At 34.1% G+C, this 17879-nt stretch overlaps 1 protein-coding gene across 1 annotated transcript; it reads left to right on the forward strand.

The window, feature by feature from the left end:
* Positions 1 to 16797: 16797 nt before the first annotated feature.
* Positions 16798 to 17555, forward strand: LOC126008880 (probable gluconokinase). Its single transcript, XM_049773163.1, is given in 3 exon segments — positions 16798 to 16864; positions 16866 to 17029; positions 17204 to 17555. Coding segments are annotated over 3 exon segments (561 nt in total). The 5' UTR covers positions 16798 to 16813; the 3' UTR covers positions 17550 to 17555.
* Positions 17556 to 17879: the final 324 nt, after the last annotated feature.

Here is a 17879-nt window from a genome sequence, read left to right on the forward strand (position 1 = left end):
TATCAGGAAATAAGGGATGGTGGGGATTGAATTTAGGTTGGCCATGTGCAAGGCACGTGCACATGTTCTGAAGTGAAAATGTTCTAAACTAAGTGCAAATATCATGGGGCCAGTAAGGTGACTCTAGAGGTAAGATGTCTGCCTTGCAAGAGCTAGCCAAGGAAGGTCCTCGGTTTGATCCTCTGGCGTCCCATATGGTCCCCCCAAGCCAGGGGCAATTTCTGAGCGTTTAGCCAGGACTAACCCCTGAGTATCAAATGGGTGTGGCCGAAAATAACCAAATAAAAAAATCTTGGAAAACTGTTATGCCATGTGGCACACAAGGCTGGGTTGATCCAGTGAAATTTAAATAATTGGTGGCAGATAAAAAGTGCTATCTGAAAATTTTGTTAAATGAGTAGAATAATCGCAGTACAGCCTTTAGAACCTGGACATAAAAATCTTTAGAATGTAAAAATTTATATTTCACATTTAAGTATTTCTGTTAGATTCTAGTTTCCTATGGTCCCTAAAAGAGACTGAATATTTGATCATTTAATCATTATCATCACTAATAATTATATTATAATTATATAATTTTATAATTATATTATTTTATAATAGGCATTGTTATAAATTTGGTTGATTGTAGCAGGCCTCTAGAATCAAATAAATTAATATATTAGAGATTCAAGCAAATCCTAAAATAATGAGCAAATTAGCTAACCAAGGGAACCTGTTCAATCTCAAATCACATATTTAGTTTTATGACTAATTCTTTGTTACTAGATGACTAAGAAAACATCTGGAAATCTCTAAAACCAAGAACACAATTGAAACCCAACAGTATAGATGCTTGTGCTTTAGAGACAGATTGCTTTCAGGGGTCCTCAAACTTTTTAAACAGGGGGCCAGTTCACTGTCCCTCAGACCATTGGAGGGTCTGACTATAGTAAAAACAAAACTTATGAATGAATTCTTATGCACACTGCATATATCTTATTTTTCAGTGAAGAAACAAAACAGATACAAATACAATATGTGGCCCGCAGGCCATAGTTTGAGGACCACTGGTTATAGCAATCATCTTTTACAACAAAAAAGATATTTGTCTTTTCCCTTTGCACTTTGATAATTTTTCCCTTTTAGAACTCCTACTAATTTATTTCTTTTTTTCTTATTTTATTCTAATTATTATCATTAGTCAAATAATTAAAGGCGAATTGACATTTTGATTATTTTTTCCTTCTTTGATAATGTATAGATGCCCAGCTTTATCATGTACTTGACTCTAGGAAGCTATAATTGTCAAGTGTGAAATAAATCCAACTATTTCTTTTAGCATTGTTTTAACATCGTTTAAAAGTTTATTATAATATTTCTTCATGAAAATATCCTCTATGATTCCCTTCACCTTTCTAATTTTAAAAAATTCTCCCCATACTGCTTTGCAGAGTGCTCCGCCACCATTTGCCTTTTAAAATGATTTCTTTTAAGGGTTAGTTCAAAGTATGCTGCTTTTTCTCATGACAGTAATAACAGTCATTAAGCTTATAGGTTCTGAATTCAGACTATATGAACTTAAATATAACCTTTATCATTTACTAACTGCATAGCCATGGAAAATTATATAACCTTCCATAATCATGGTTTTTGCTTTTTTAATAGGGTATAATAACATTACCTATTTCCTAGAGTTGTTGCAAGGATTAAACAAGTTAAGTCAAGTAGAGTGCTTGACACTTTTACTGGAATCCAAATAATAGTCATTAAGTGTTAGCTATATTTAGCATTATATTTCTATAGACTCTTTATGAGCATTTTTTTCTATTCTAGTAGTGACATTTAGCATCTATAAACTATTATAGATTTCAACTAAAAACTTTGCTTTCAATTATTCGAAACCAGAAATTATAGATAATCTTTGGTCATTTTTTAAATTATTCTCATATGTATCAGAATCACTTTGATTGCATTTTATTTTAGTGTTTTACTCAAAGTATTTTTAAGATCTGCTGTCCATTTCTAGGTGACAAGACAATTATAAATTATAATTTGTTTTGATTTAACTACTTCAATACTCTCATTTCTAGCATTTCTCTTTAATGTTTTTCTAGTAAAACTTTTGTCCTCTAGCAGCAAGGATATTACAGTTAAGGTAAATTGAAGACAAATTAAATTATGGTGCTTTATATCTTTTAGCCTTCCAACAATTTTACATATAGTTCATATACATGACTTTAAGCTGAAATCTAGAATGATTGGTTATAGGGTTTATTTGACTGACCTCATTGCTTGCTATGCTGGAGAAAAGGCAGGCATTGTCATACTAAATACGATTCAGATTCTAAGATTACAGTGTATTTAAATGGCATATTTTTATGTCTATTAAATTACAAAAATATTTTTATACTAACTGGATCTTTTGTGTCCATAAAAATGTGCAAAAAAGGGCTAATTCTTTGAGGGAGCTATCTGAATTTAAGTTTCCAATCAACTATTTCCCTGAAACTTACTATCTAACTTATATTCATCTCTACCCAAGATGGAAAGTTAAGAGGTTGGATATATCTTGGTATATCTTTCACCCTTTCAACCGAAGAGATAATATTCCAGGTACAGGAATATCTCACTAACTTTCAATTGAATTGTGCTTTCTTGATTAGTTGTGGTTGGCAGTGATAAACAGAAAGTTTTCTCATGGTTTATAGAAAACTTTTGCAAAATGCAACTCTTCCCAGAAATAGATGATTTTTAAAATTATTTCCCTAGATAATAATCAGCAGGAAAAAATATGGGAGGATATAAGAACTCAATTTAAAAATTTTGGAACAAAGTGCATTTTATTCTAATCTCAAACATTTTATATACTTTTAATTAAGTGCATATAGTTATATAATACTGTTTCTTTTCCTTCAAACAAGTATCTGCTTTCTTCTTGATAAATGACCTTATTTAGAGTGGGCGATAATTGAAAAAGTGTAAAGACAATTGATGAATTAGACACACATTTTATAACAGAGAAAAATCAAAGTTCTAGTACCTGGATAGACAAGGGAAATGGACAGAGGATTAATGATCTTTTCTTTTTGAAACTGTTCTATAAGCTTTTCCCTTCTCCTTAAGAACAGAGAAAACTCGCCAGTGTTGACTTTCCAGGCTGCTGTGAGCGTTTTAAATCAATTTCACCGCTGAGGCTATGATCACACTTGCCAGTGACACAGTAGGGGGTGGCCCAGTACTTCCAGACAGAATATATCCAAATGCCATCCACACTGTGAGGACTAACCAGAGTCAGGGGCAAGCAAAAGTTTCTAAAACTGCCTTTCTCGGAAAGTTTCTCTGAACCCAAGGGCTGAACTAAATTTAAAGTGGATTTAGAATACTATAGGATGCTACTTCTGGGACCTAATTAATGCTTGTTCTGCTAGGGAGCCTTCCAGAAGGTAAACTCTATTCTAGTGTGTTGCATGTATCTTCTGGGATTTTACTTCTTGTGTACAAACTCTGCTTATCAGATATAGTCTCAGCTCTGAAAGTCTGTGAAGTCAAATTCAGTTTGCTGATTAGATCTCTGTTGTGTCTGAATTGATGTCTGGGACTAATCAAAGTATGCAGTTACTTGAGAAGATTCTACTTTTTTATTTTTTTTAGAGCCACACCCAGTAGTGCAAGAAGAAAATTATTTCTGACTATATTTGGTCAGTGGTATGGGCCTGGCTGGTGCTTGGGCTACATGGTGAGATTATTGGAGGCTACCAAAACCTTCTGGTGGCTGCCTGGAGCTAGTGGGATTCAATTTTTTGAAAATAGAATTTAGATAATCATACATGCTTAGATATATGCTATACTACATAAGTCAATTCTCAGGTCCCTGTTTTGGACTTTGGTTTTTAAATTAGAAAATATTTTTATCAGCAAATAAGTGACCTAAGTACTAGCGAGTATTATATTTTATTGAATTGTAGCAATAAATTTGCTATAAATATACTTTGGCCAGTAGGACAAAGAATGGAGTCTTTAAAAAAGACAAAGAATTAAAATAATTAGTTAAAATTCATTAATTAATAATTAATCTTGCATCTATTATTTGGAAATCTTGCTTGCAAGTTTGATCCTTAGCATAGGAGTTAAGGTGCTTGTCTAAAACTCAGTTAATCTAGATTCAGTCTCTAGTACTGCAGATGTCATGATCACCAAGCTTGTCAGGAATTATCCCTGAGCAGAGATCTAGACAACTGCATGTGACCACAAAAAAACAAAACAAAACAAAATTATTGTCCATGAGCTGATGTCTGTTAACAAAATGTAAGAAACTGAGATTTGGGGGCATCATTCCCAGAATTAATGGACACTGCTCAAATTGTCTTTACAAACAATGAGCTATATATCATGCTCAATCTGAAAAGCCCACAAGACCAACTTCCAATAAAACCATTGGCCACAGATCTCTGATGAGACTTGTGGCAGTATTCTACACATTTTGACATAAAATACTGCTGAAAATTGTTTTTTGTTTGATTCCACTAGAGAAATCTGAAAAATATATAGTTTCCTTGGTACTTTACTGCAATTGTCTTTTCTCGTTACAGATCATCTTGGTATTAATATGTAAAAAGCCTTAATTTAAAAAAAATTCTATGTTTACCCTCAGAAGATTCTCTTTTGTAGTTTAAGCTACAAAGGAAATTTTCACTATTTTAAGTTGTCAGTTGTTCAGACAAGGTCATCTTAAATAATATATCCCTATAAAATAAAAATGAACACCATTATATTAGTTCAGAATTGTTTGCAGTTAGCAGTAGGATTCTATGCAGATGCACGGAGCCCTATGGTGTGACATAACACATTGACTATAATGACTAATTCTTCACTGCAAATATTTAAGCCTCTATCATTAAATCAGCATGGGGTGCAGTATCATGTATGATGAATGAGCATGTTCAGTTACTCTGTGCCATTTCCTAGCAAGTTAATACCTGTGTAAACTCTACATACATATGCATAGCCTCTCTATAAAAATCTAGGTATTGTACCTGTTGACGGTATATGCATTTCTTTATTAGTGATAGACAAGGTGGTTTAAAAAAACCTAAGCATATCTCTCACAGTTGTGAGAAGATTCTATTGCATTCTACTAGCAACTAGCAGTAGGTAGACAATTCCAAACTAGCATGAAAATAAAGGTGTTCTATATCCTTCTTTTCTTTTTTAGGGTAGGGGGCTTTGGTCACACCCAGTGATTCTCAGGGATTACTCCTGGCTATGCACTCAGAAATCGCTCCTGGTTTGAGGGAACCATATGGGACACTGGGGTATAGAACCACGGTCTGTCCTAGGCTAGCGCCAGCAAGGCAGATGCCTTACCGCTCCATGCTCCCTATATACTTCATTTTTCTATATCCAGTTTTATTATCCTACAAGTCTGAATTTGTATGACAATGATGAAATAATAATGCTTGAGAAGGCCCTCAGATAAATTTTATGACTAGAGGTTACATCTTCACAGTACTTATTTTCTTTTTTTTGTTTTTTGGGCCACACCCGTTTGATGCTCAGGGGTTACTCCTGGCTATGCGCTCAGAAATCGCCCCTGACTTGGGACGCCGGGAGATCGAACCGCTGTCCATCCTATGCTAGCGCTTGCAAGGCAGACACCCTACCTCTAGCGCCACCTTCCCGGTCCCAGTACTTACTTTCTTAATTTGATTTACTCAGATAAAAAAAACAAATGCTTTGACAGGAATATTTTAATAGAACTATTTTGTTTAAATTATACATATGGTGACCACATCATGATGCTATCTAAAAAAGAAAGTTAGTTTTACTCTCAATTGGTCTAATTTTTTTTCTTGGTAAATAAATTAAAACTCTTTTTCTTTTGGAAAAAGTAGTATAAATTGCTAAACATTGGCAGTTAACAATTCATGTCTTGAGAAAGAGTAGTGACACAGTGGTAGGGCATTTGCCTTGCACATGACTGACCTAGGATGGAATACAGTTCGATCTCCAGGCTTCCTATATGGTCCCCCAAGCTATGAGCAATTTCTGAGAGCATAGCCAGGAATAACCCCTAAACATCACCTCATGTGGCCCCAAAACAAAACAAGACAAACAAAATTAATGTCTTATACATTATTTCTCCAATTTTAACTTTTAATAGCTGTGACAGGAAACCTAAAAGATCATATAAAATTGAGTTAGACATAGTTGCTAAGTATGTAAAATTAGAAAGAATCAAAATGTTTTTTAAACTATTGCTCTTTATTCTGGATTTTAGCATATCAAAGAAAAATTATCTTTTTATTAATATCTTTATTTAAAAACCTTGAATACAAATATGATTGTAGTTGGATTTCAGTCATGTAAAGAACACCCCCCCCACCAATGCAACATTCCCACCACCAATGTCCCGAATCTCTCTCCTCCCAACCCCATTACAGCCTGTACTCTAGACAAGCTTTCTACTTCCTTCATTCATTCACATTGTTATGATAGTTCTCAATGTAGTTATTTCTCTAACTATATTCATCACCTTTTGTGGTGAGCTACATGTCGTGAGCTGGACCTTCCAGCCCTCCTCTCTTTGTCTCTGAGAATTATTGCCAAAATGTCTTTTTATTTTTCTTTAAACCCATAGATGTGTGAGAGTATTCTGTGTCTATCTCTCTCCCTCTGGCTTATTTAGATTCCATGTACATCCATGTATAAGAAAATTTTATGACTTTGTCTCTCCTGATGGCTGCATAATATTCCATTGTTTATGTACCACAGTTTCTTTAGCCATTTTCTGTTGAAGGGCATCTTAGTTGTTTTCAGAGTCTGGCTATTGTAAATAGGGCTGCAATAAATATAGGTGCGAGTAAGGGATTTTTTTTTTTGTATTGTATGGAAAAAAGAGAAAATGTTAAAAATAAAAACCACAGGGAATAAAAATCAATTTTTTATTGCTTTACTCTTCTTATCCGCATTGTAAGTTCATGTACTTTGTATGAATGCCATCTGTTTATAAGAAAGTATGACATGGATTGTGCATGGATGACTCAAATCTATATTGTACAAATATTAACCAGAGTGAATTTCCATGAGTTCTATTTTGCAAGTAACAAGCTGTGAAAAAGATAGTCCTACTCTCTGCTCCCCATTTCTGTTTCTTCTACTCTTTATCAACTTTTCTAAATAATTACTCGCATTGGCAGTTTTTGTTTCTGTTGAATTAATTTATTATTTATCCTTTGAGATATTACTTTGGGTCAATATTTATTTTAAGTATGTATGTTACATTACCAAAAAAAAAGTAAATTATTTGTGACCAGGTCAAATCTCCAACACCAAGCAATTAGATCACGAGACATATTAGTAATTCAACCTGGAAAAAAATATTTTCTATTTTTTACCCATTTTAATAATTAAATGTAAATATGCTTAGTTTGTGTGAATAAGAGAAACTACTTATTAAATCCTTTAGTATTTAAAGAATATTGAGTAGAAGTACAATATTAAAAACCAGTATTCTTATTTGTATTTTGTCTATTATCATAAAAAGAAAAAATAAGAGTCATTATTCATGAATCTAGTTCTTATTCAAGTGAATAATGGCTGATTATATTTAAAAAATAGAAAATATTTTATTTTTGTTTAGCTATGTATATTCTAAGCTACCAATCAGTTTATTAATTTATCTAATATCTATGTTTCTGTGGTTAAGAGACACATATTTTTTTTCATATTCTCACTACTATTTTGTCTGTGTTCATGATTTCATTCTGACCCAGATATATCATCCAAATGTCTTGCCCTCTTTGCCGCTTTAGAAGCAACTTTCTATAGAAACATTTTTATAATTAATTTTAGTTATGATTAATGATCCTTAGCTTTGAAGCATAATTAAAAGTAAATATTGCAAATCCTGTTGAAAGAAGGATTCCTGAAACTGGAGCCAATTTAACTATTTTTTGTGTTAAACTTACTCTTACATTTAAAAAAATATTAGTGCTTCATAAAATTTTATCTGACAAAATTAGAATATCCACTAACTAAATTAAAAAATTATGAAAAGATATACAAGTAATAACTTTTCTTAGTTATATAATGCCACTACTCATCTTTTCTTTTCTTTTTTCTTTTATTTGTTTTTGTTTTTGAGCCACACCCTGTAATGCTCAGGGGTTACTCCTGGCTATGCACTCAGAAATCACTCTTGGCTTGGGGGACCATATGAGATGCTGGGGGATCGAACCGCAGTCTGTCCTAAGCTAGTGCATGTAAGGCAGATGCCTTACTGTTTGTGCCCCCTCTCTGGCCCCACTACCCATATTTTCTAACCATTTTGCTTTTATATGTTTTCTGCTAATAAATCAACTATGGTTTTTAATTTAGGATAGACTCCATGTTTGAAGGCAGGAAAAATAATCCATTAATCTGATTTTGAAAATCTAGGTTGATTCCATGTATTAATTATTGTATAAGTGCTACAATGAAAGTGTGCCTACATCCTTTTGGATGAATATTTTTAAGTCCAATGGAATTGTTGGGTTGTATGACTGCCAAATTCTTAGTTTACTGAGGTTTCTCTATATTATTTTTTACAAGGTTAAACCATACAATATTATTAGTAAAAAAGGATAGAATTACTTTTCTATGACATCCCTCTGAACACATCGTTTCTACTATATATGATATGTGCCAGTCTCACTGGTGTGAGGAATTTTCCACTGAATAAGAGTTATGGTATTTGAGAGGTGATTGGTTCTTTATTCATTTATGTCATGCTTTTATGCAAGACTTTTAAAAATACTTTTTGTAGTTTATGGACCACTCATGGCAGTATTCAGGACTTACTCCTAATTTGCTATTGGGGATAATTTCTGGCAGGCTTGGGAATCATATTAGGTACCATAGATTCAAACTGAATCAGCACATGCAAGCAAATGCCATAAGAACTGTCACCATCTTTCTGGTGACCCCAAATTAAAAAATTTGTAAAGGGTACCTGAGAAATGTATCAACAATATTTCTGCCTGCTTTTAGAGAATTTGGCAGCTATCTCCTGGATTCTTTTTATTTTTTAATGCAATGGTTTGATATTCTAGAAAAGACTAGATACCATATTACAGTCAGAACCATACATAAATGTCAGAAATAATCAAGACAAACTGAGTAATATCCAAGGAAAAATTGGCTTGAGATCAAGAAGGAAGTGATTTAATAAAATGTGGCAGAGCTGGTAGTCATACCCCCATTTTATTTAGTCCATGTCAAGAGCTTTTACTATCACTTTGTAATTTTATCTTTATTTTTCTTGACCTATATAAGAGCTCTGTAACCCACTTACTTGACTTCTTGTCTGTTTTGTCACATGTGCCTTCAGATTTGCACTGATGACAGATTTCAAAACAGTATCTACGAAAGGAGTTCATTTATTGAAAAGGCATGCTTATAAATCATTTGTTTTGCTAAAGTTAAAAAAGAAACTTTTCTTTTGCTGAGTTTAGATGTTCTTGTTTTCATTTTTTTAATTAATATATTTATTTAAGCACCATGATTATAAATATGTTTATAAATATAAATTGGTTTTAGTCATATAAAGAACACCCCCCTCTACCAGTGCAACATTCCCACAACCAATGCCCCCAGCTCCTCCTCCACCACCTGATGATTCTGTGTTTGTTTAAAATTTTCTTCACTCTAGATACCAGGATCTAATAATAGATTCACACTTTTAAATATACAGGTAAATGTTATTGATACTATCAATCTTAAATATCTAATATTTTTATGCAAATAGAGCAGGGTATCTTAAAGGCTGGTCTTTACTAGATATTTCATGAGTTTGAATAAGGGATGTCACTTTAAATATTATTATCTTAATGTGTAAAGAAATGAGTTAAAGACAATAATATCGACTTTTAAGCTATAAAATCATATTACTAATGCCAGAAGAAAAAAGATAAAGGAAATAGGTAAATATAGCAAAAATTTAAAATTCTAATAAGGACAGAATTGAGCTATACTTTTATTCTAACTGAAGTCATTTTTATTTTCATTGAAGTGGCATTGCATTACACTGCTATATAGTTTTAAATTATGCATCATTAAAATTAAATGTTTGTAAATTTAATTTGTTAAACACAGATGTTAATTTACAATGGTAAATGCCTAAAGCTAATACAATGTCACAATGCAACATTACCTAAATAAATTTTAAAAATCATTAAAATTACATGTGGCAGGTAGCTAGGTAAAGAAGAGAGTTTGTGATGGAGGTAACTTGAAGAAAACATTTCTTCTAACTCTTTTTGTTTTCCACTTTAGCCACCAGAGGAAGTGCATGGTGTAGGTCAGGACTATAGGTACCTACAGGACATATTGTGCCAGTCCCACATAGCTGCCTTAGAGTAACACCCACTTGCTCTGTACTGCACAGAAAATGATCTGCACTACCTCAGTTCTCTCTGATCCTTAGTGGAACAAGGAATTATGTTCTTCAGAAAGGAAATTCCATTTTATCCTCAACACTAGCATTCTGGTCTTTTTTCTTTCCACATAGAAGAGAATTCTGGAGAAGAAAACATGAAACAAAATAGTTTTTCTGATAGAGATTGTGAGAGAAGAAAAAGAGGTAAAGAGAGAAAAAGAGGTAAACTAGAGAACACTAGTTTCTTCAAAGTGAAAAGAAAAGAAAATGGTTTGGGGGAGAAGGTTATATATGTTTTTACTAAATTGTCTTTTTTTTTGTTACAGGGAATTTCTTAAGGTTCCTTTTCTATTTCTATTAGACTTATAGAAATATTTCTTATCTAATTTCTCCTTTACTTTGAAGTCCCACCCTTCCCTTAGCTCTCAGTTTTCTCCTCTTTGGATCTGTAAATTTTCTATATCCAAAGAGCTAAAGATTTGTATTTTTAAAAAATGTGGTCCTGATACTTCTGAGTTCCTTCAGGAATGAGCGATTTCTTAAGTATTTAATTTCCCAAATGCTCATTACCATGACCTTAATTTTTAGTAACATATGCATATAATAATAAAGTGAAAATATTATATGCAAACTAGTAATATATTTTATACTTTTAAAACTGTCCATGATCTTGAGAAAGTAGGAGTGGTTTTTAGTTCTTTTCTTGATTTTTGGGTCACACCCGGCAGCACTCAGAGGTTACTCCTGGCTCTACACTCAGAAATCACTGTGGCAGGCTTGGGGGACCATATGGGATGTCGGGATTCAAACCACCATCCTCCTGCATGCAAGGCAAACACCTTACCTCCATGCTATCTCTCTAGCCCCGGGTCTTTAGTTCTTATTTTGCTTTTTTGTTTTTTTTTGTTTGTTTGTTTGTTTGGAAGGCACACCAGTTGGTGTTCAGGGATTACCCCTGGTTCTGAGATCAGGGTTTACTGCTGGCATTTAAAAGACCATACAGGATGTCTGAACTGAATTGAGTCCAAGTTGACCACATGCAAGGAAAATGTCCTATTCACTGTATCAGTGTTCTTGCATTAAGAAGTGATGTTTTATGAGTGTCATAGCAAATTAGATTTAATAATCTTAAGAAGATATATGGGCATGTACTATTCTTATAAATTTTATCTTTAAAGTATAAAAAATGTGGACAGATATAAAAGCACTTCCACAGTGCCAGAACAAATAAAATAAAATGAAAAACAGAATTTTGACATTTGACAAGCAAGTACACCAAACTGTAGGCCCAGCTTGTTGCTGGTTCTGAACATTTGCCCTCCCATTCCAGGTGCACCCACCCAATGGATGTACCACTGGTCCTCGTTCTGAAAAATGGTTCCTTAGACTTCCAGGGACACTAACCTACCCTTTACCACAAGTTTTAGTCCCAGCCTATTGTCCATCCTGACATCCAGTCTGACTGCTCTCCCATTCCAGCAACAGGGAAACTGAAAATTCATGTTCCAAACCACAAAATGTAAAGAACAATGGATAAACTATGAAAGACAACGGCAGTTGTGGCTATGGATAGAAACCTATAAAATCTCCAAGCCCTTCAAAACTCCTGAGCTCATAGATGAGGACCTATATTCAACACTTAATTCTTCCTCAATAAATCAAGTTGATGCTACCCAGAAAATTAAATAATCAACAGATGAACAATTCAACTAAGTCAAGGAACTCTTTCAGAAAATGAAAGAATTTATACAAATGGAATTCAAGAAACTAAAGTACATGTTTGCAAGCCAAAGTAGCAGAATCACACAGGCAGAGAACTGTATAGATGAACTTGAAGACAAATTTCAAGTCATCATTTATAAAGAAGTAAAAATAAAAGGGGTGGCAGAGTGATAGCACAGCTATAGGGGGTTTGTCTTGCATGAGGCCAAACCAGGATGGACCTAGGTTTGATCCCCAGTGTCCTCTAAGGTCTTCCAAGCTAGGAGTGATTTCTGAGCACATAGCCAGGAGTAACCCCTGAGTGTCACAGGTGTGACCAAAAAGAAAAAAAAAGAGAGAGAGAAAATATATTTTGAAGAATAATTCTTCTCATCAAGCAAATTACCTTCTTTCCAGATATAGAAAACAAAATTTGGAAAATAAGACACATGTCCTCAGGTAGGTTTGAAGTCTTTATGTAGTGATCCTGAAATTTGGTAGGGAAAGAGAAAATGATCCATTTGGAGATTTAATAAAATATAAGATCTTCACCCACTCAAAATATAAAAGACAAAACAATAGAAGATAATATAGGTTACTTAATTAACAATGACAAAAGAAATAATCTCCAAATTATAGGAATACCAAAAGACAAGAAAAAAAGGAAAAGTGGGCAAGATAATAGCAGAGAACTTCTCCCTACTTTGGTAAGATGCCACTGTAAAAATCTAAAGGAAAAAAAAGTGCCAAACAAAATAGATCCTAACAGAACAATGCCAAAACATGTAGTAATCCAAATGGCAAAAAAAGAGTGAAATGGTCTCCTTAAAGCAGTAAAGAAAAATTTTAATTATAAAGTAAAGAACATAAGAATCAACTAGATCTCCCACATGCAATGATACAGGCAAGAAAAAAATAAAATAAAATATTCAAATTACTAAGTGAAAGAAAATTTTAATCTAGTGTCCACTAGCCAGCAGTCTCATTTAAATGAGAGGAAGGGCTAAAAAGACATTTTCAGACAAAAAAAAAATCTTGGAACATTTGCAATAATAAAACCTATTCAAATAAACTACACAAAGGTCAGTTATAGAAACCAAATAACCAATTGTAATAGCAACAACCCTACACAATATAATGACACAACAGCCCTTTATATCAATAGCTTCCTTAAATGTCAATGTACTAAATTATCTAATCAAAATTCATATGTAGAATGTCACCATTTTTTTCTTGCAGGAAACACTCCTAAAATCTCAGTTTCAGCCTAGACTCAGATTAAAAGGTTGAAAAATAATTATACAAGCCACTAGAAAAACAAACAAACAAAAATCTAGGCAAGCTATACTTATATCAGATCAATTTGCATTCAACCTCAAGAAAATATTTATAGACAATGATGGGCACTATTTATTGATCAGTGGAACAACACCAAGCACTAACTCTGATCAATATATATGTGCCAAATGTAGAGGCAACAAAGTATGTAAGGCTTTAAGGCTTTTACTCACAAAAATAGATAAATATATGGACAGAAACGTTTTATATTAGTGGAAGATTTCAACATGCTACTCTCACCACTGGATATACACTAGACTGAACATAGAAAGGAGTTTGGAAATCTAAATTAGAAACTAGAAGTTCTGGGATTAATGAATTTTTACAGATAATTTCATCCTCAGAACACTGAATATGCTTTCTTCTCAAGTGCAGATGGAACATTCTGTAGAATAAATCAGATTTTTGAACATAAGTCTGATTTACAAAAATTCACAAATATAAGGAGCCAGAGCAGTGGTGCAAGCTGAACGTGCTAGCCTAGGACGGACTGTGGTTCGATCTCCTGGCATCCCATATGGTCCACCAAGCCAGGAGCGATTTCTGAGTGCATAGCCAGGAGTAAACCCCTGCCTGAGTGTCACAGGATGTAGCGCAAAAAAAAAAAAAAAAAATCACAGTCATAAGAATAAGCATCTAATATGACCACTATTCCATAGAGCCCGCGATTTTTGTAAAATGAGGATATGGAGAAACTCTAACACCTACAGACTGAATGTTATGCTGGGACACTGGGGATTGAACCACAGTTCATGCTAGGTCATCCTAGGTCAGTGACTTGCAAGCCAAACGCCCTACCCTGCACCACCACTCCGGCCATGAGAAAGGTCTTTCAAAAGACAAAGCCTCATGGAGAAGTTGCCTTTTACAGAAGATTATTTTTATACTAGTACTGCTTTAACAATAGCTTTTGAAAACATATCTACTCAGTAAAATGGAGACCAGATCCACCCAGTGTCCAGAATGAGGTTAAAAAGTTTGTCTCTAGTCTCTGGGAGGGAAAGGACAGCAAGACCACAAGCAACAGGGCTCGTAAGCAAGATGCTTGGCTTAATAGAATATCTGTTTTGCTTATATGTACCTTGAAGGTATATGGATATTTGCCTTGAATACATAGGCTGAAAATGTATAAATCATTGGCCTATTGTATACTCAGAGCTCCAAGTCTCTGACTTGTGGGCCTTCAGTGCTGTTTCTTAATAAACATATATATATATATATATATATATATATATATATATATATATATATATATATATATATATATATATACCCATCTCTTCACTCTGTGTCCTCAGCTCTGCCTGGCCACCCAACACTTCCTGTCTTTCTTGATGTTGTTAACGTTAACTGCTCCCCACCTTGCATGCAAAAGGTTACCTCCTTAGTAGTTATCTATCCAGTATCAATGTCCCTGGTTCCTCATTTTAACTATATTGTTCTTTTCCATCTCTGCACCTATCTGTGTTTTTTCTGAAGACAATGATAATTATTTTTACATTATTGATACATTATACATATATATTCATGTTCATCATTATTGTAGAAATTTATACAATAAAAGCTATCAGACTTAGACTTCTAAACCAACAGGATAGATTGCAAATTATAAGACAAAGTGGGGCTATCTGGGCAACAAGCTAGTTTGGATATCCCCAAACAAGTTTATAAGCTCACAATTTATTGAATAAACTGTCTGCTTCCCCAATTTGTTTGCCTGACACCAGACTTTAGAGCTACTTTTCACATTAACAAGTATATTAAGAAAACGTAGCAGGAACACTAAGAGCAAAGACAAGAATGTTTACATATAATGACTATATCAATAATTACCTTTAATGTATAAGTATTGAAATCAGGTAATAAATTATTATCTGCTGGATATTTACTCTTTGGGCTCTGAGTACACATATCCAGCACTCATTTTCTAATATTAAGGTGAACTTGATTTATCCAGAAGACTATCACAACTTGGGTGCTTTTATTAATGGAAGGATTTCCCACAACTGTGGTATTTTAACAGTCTTTCTTCTTAATTTTGAATGTGTTAATTTAGCAGCAATAAAAAAGTAAAGATGAAATATGAATATTGTTAAAACCATTTAGAGGAGTATAATTTACATTTGAGTTTTTTTTTCCCTGAGATGTTGCTTGCTATTAATTAAAGCAGAATCTAGGATGAAACATACTCAAAATTACAAAGAAAAATTTGTCACTTAAAACTACGAAGAAAAAAAGAAAGAAAAATTAGATGTTTTTAAAAGGCAAATAATAAAGAATTAGTTTTTTTTTGTTGTTGTTCAAGAAATGGAAAGGGGGGCCGGGCGGTGGCGCTAAAGGTAAGGTGCCTGCCTTGCCTGCGCTAGCCTTGGACGGACCGCGGTTCGATCCCCCGGTGTCCCATATGGTCCCCCAAGCCAGGAGCAACTTCTGAGCACATAGCCAGGAGTAACCCCTGAGCGTTACCGGGTGTGGCCCAAAAATCAAAAAAAAAAAAAAAAAAGAAATGGAAAGACTCCAGTTTAATCTCTAAAATGCATTTAAAACCCATAAATGGAAACTTATTGCAAATTTCTGACCAACACTCATCTGATTGCCTGACTTGCGACTCTAGTAAATTGGATATTGGTTAATTGCATAGTTTATCAGCATACAAACTGCATTGAAGTCCAGATGCACTTTAAAGTGCATAAATACTGTTGCAATTTCCATTCCAATTTTTGATCATATCACAGTAATATAATATTTTCTCATTACATTTCACTATAGATCTTGCCCTGACATTATTTTGTAAACTTGCTTACAAATGCTTCTTTCAAATAGTAATCCTTATAAAATGCACATATTTTTAAAAGTGGGAGCTCAGGAAAGGTGATATCCTTACTAGTCAAAATCTCTCTTTAAGTCATAATAATAAGTCTATATCAATGAAATTAGAAACATGCAGCTACTTATTCTAATAGTTCTCTTTTGAAATGTTGTGGTTTTAGAAAAATTTTATTAGTTTATTATTAGTAGACATCTTAATTTATCTTATCTATTTTGCCTCACATAAGGATATCCAGGTGAACTTTTTTCGCATTATTAAGAAAAAATATGATTCCTCTTAGAAAACATAGGATGCTATGTAACATCACATAACCATTTAAATGTTTAAGTTAAATTGTTATAAAGAGAATATATATTTTTTAAATACTGATTTATGCAGTTTTTTTAAAAAATATTTAGTTCAGGAAAAAAAGTAAAGTTGGTAAGACAGTTGTACACACTGCAAGCTCTGATTTATCTCTCATATCTCATATGACCTCCTCACATGCACTGTTCCTGAAATCTATTAGAAGTGAACCTTGCATTAGCAGCTGACTCTGACGCGGGGCTATGGAGGCTCCTGGCGCGCTGCTGGTGATGGGTGTGAGCGGCGCCGGGAAGTAGATCGAGCGTGGGCACCATGCTGGCATCCGAGCTCGGATGGAAATTCTATGATGCAGATGATTATCACCCAGAGGAAAATCGAATGAAGATGAGCAAAGGAATACCCCTGAATGGCCAGGACAGAATTCCAAGGCTCTGCAAACTGCATGACATTTTACTAAGGTAAGAGAAGATCTTGGAATAAACCAGAGTAAAGGAAGTCTATTAGAAAATAAAAGAGGGAAATATGCTTTACAACCACAACTGATAGATATGAAAGAATCCCAGAATGGCACACATTCTATCAACGGACCAGACATGATGCTGGAGTTCAAACCCAGGCCAGCAGCATGCAAGAGATGTAACTTCAGGACAACACGTGGTTCTAGCATGTTCAGCTCTGAAGAAAATGTACAGAGACATCTTGATCAGAGGAAAAGACAATACACCTTGGAAGTATGCTGAATCTAGCAAGGAAGAAGAGCCAGCTGAGATGAAACTCCTTGTGGTTTATCTGAGTGGGTCACCTGAGGTTATTGCCGAACGTCTGTCCAAAAGAAAAGGCCATTTCATGTCCCCTGATTTATTGCAGTCCCAGTTTGATATCCTGGAACCACCATCAGCTCCAGAAAATTTTATCCAAGTCAGTGTGCAAAAAAACCTTCCAGAGATCATCACTGATATTATGAAAACAATGAAATAATATTTCCAGTGGTCCAAGATATAATTAACCAAAAATGTCTATCTCATTCCAAATTTTGTTCTAGAATCCTTGTCAAGTACTGTATTCTAAATTGTTAAGGTAATCGAGATGTGCTTGCTTGGGTATTTTTTGTGCAATGCTCAGGGGTTACTCCTGGCTCTATACTCAAGAATCACTCCTGGTGGTACTCGGACCATTTGGGATGCCAGAGACTGAATCCAACTTGGCCGCATGCAAACACCCTACCCACTGTACTATACTGCTCTGGCTCCATGTTTGGGTGTATTTTTAAGAATCTGTGATGCTCCTAAACATTGGTTAATAAGAAGG

This window comes from Suncus etruscus, chromosome 5 (assembly GCF_024139225.1).
Source record: "Suncus etruscus isolate mSunEtr1 chromosome 5, mSunEtr1.pri.cur, whole genome shotgun sequence".
Lineage (NCBI taxonomy): Eukaryota > Metazoa > Chordata > Mammalia > Eulipotyphla > Soricidae > Suncus > Suncus etruscus.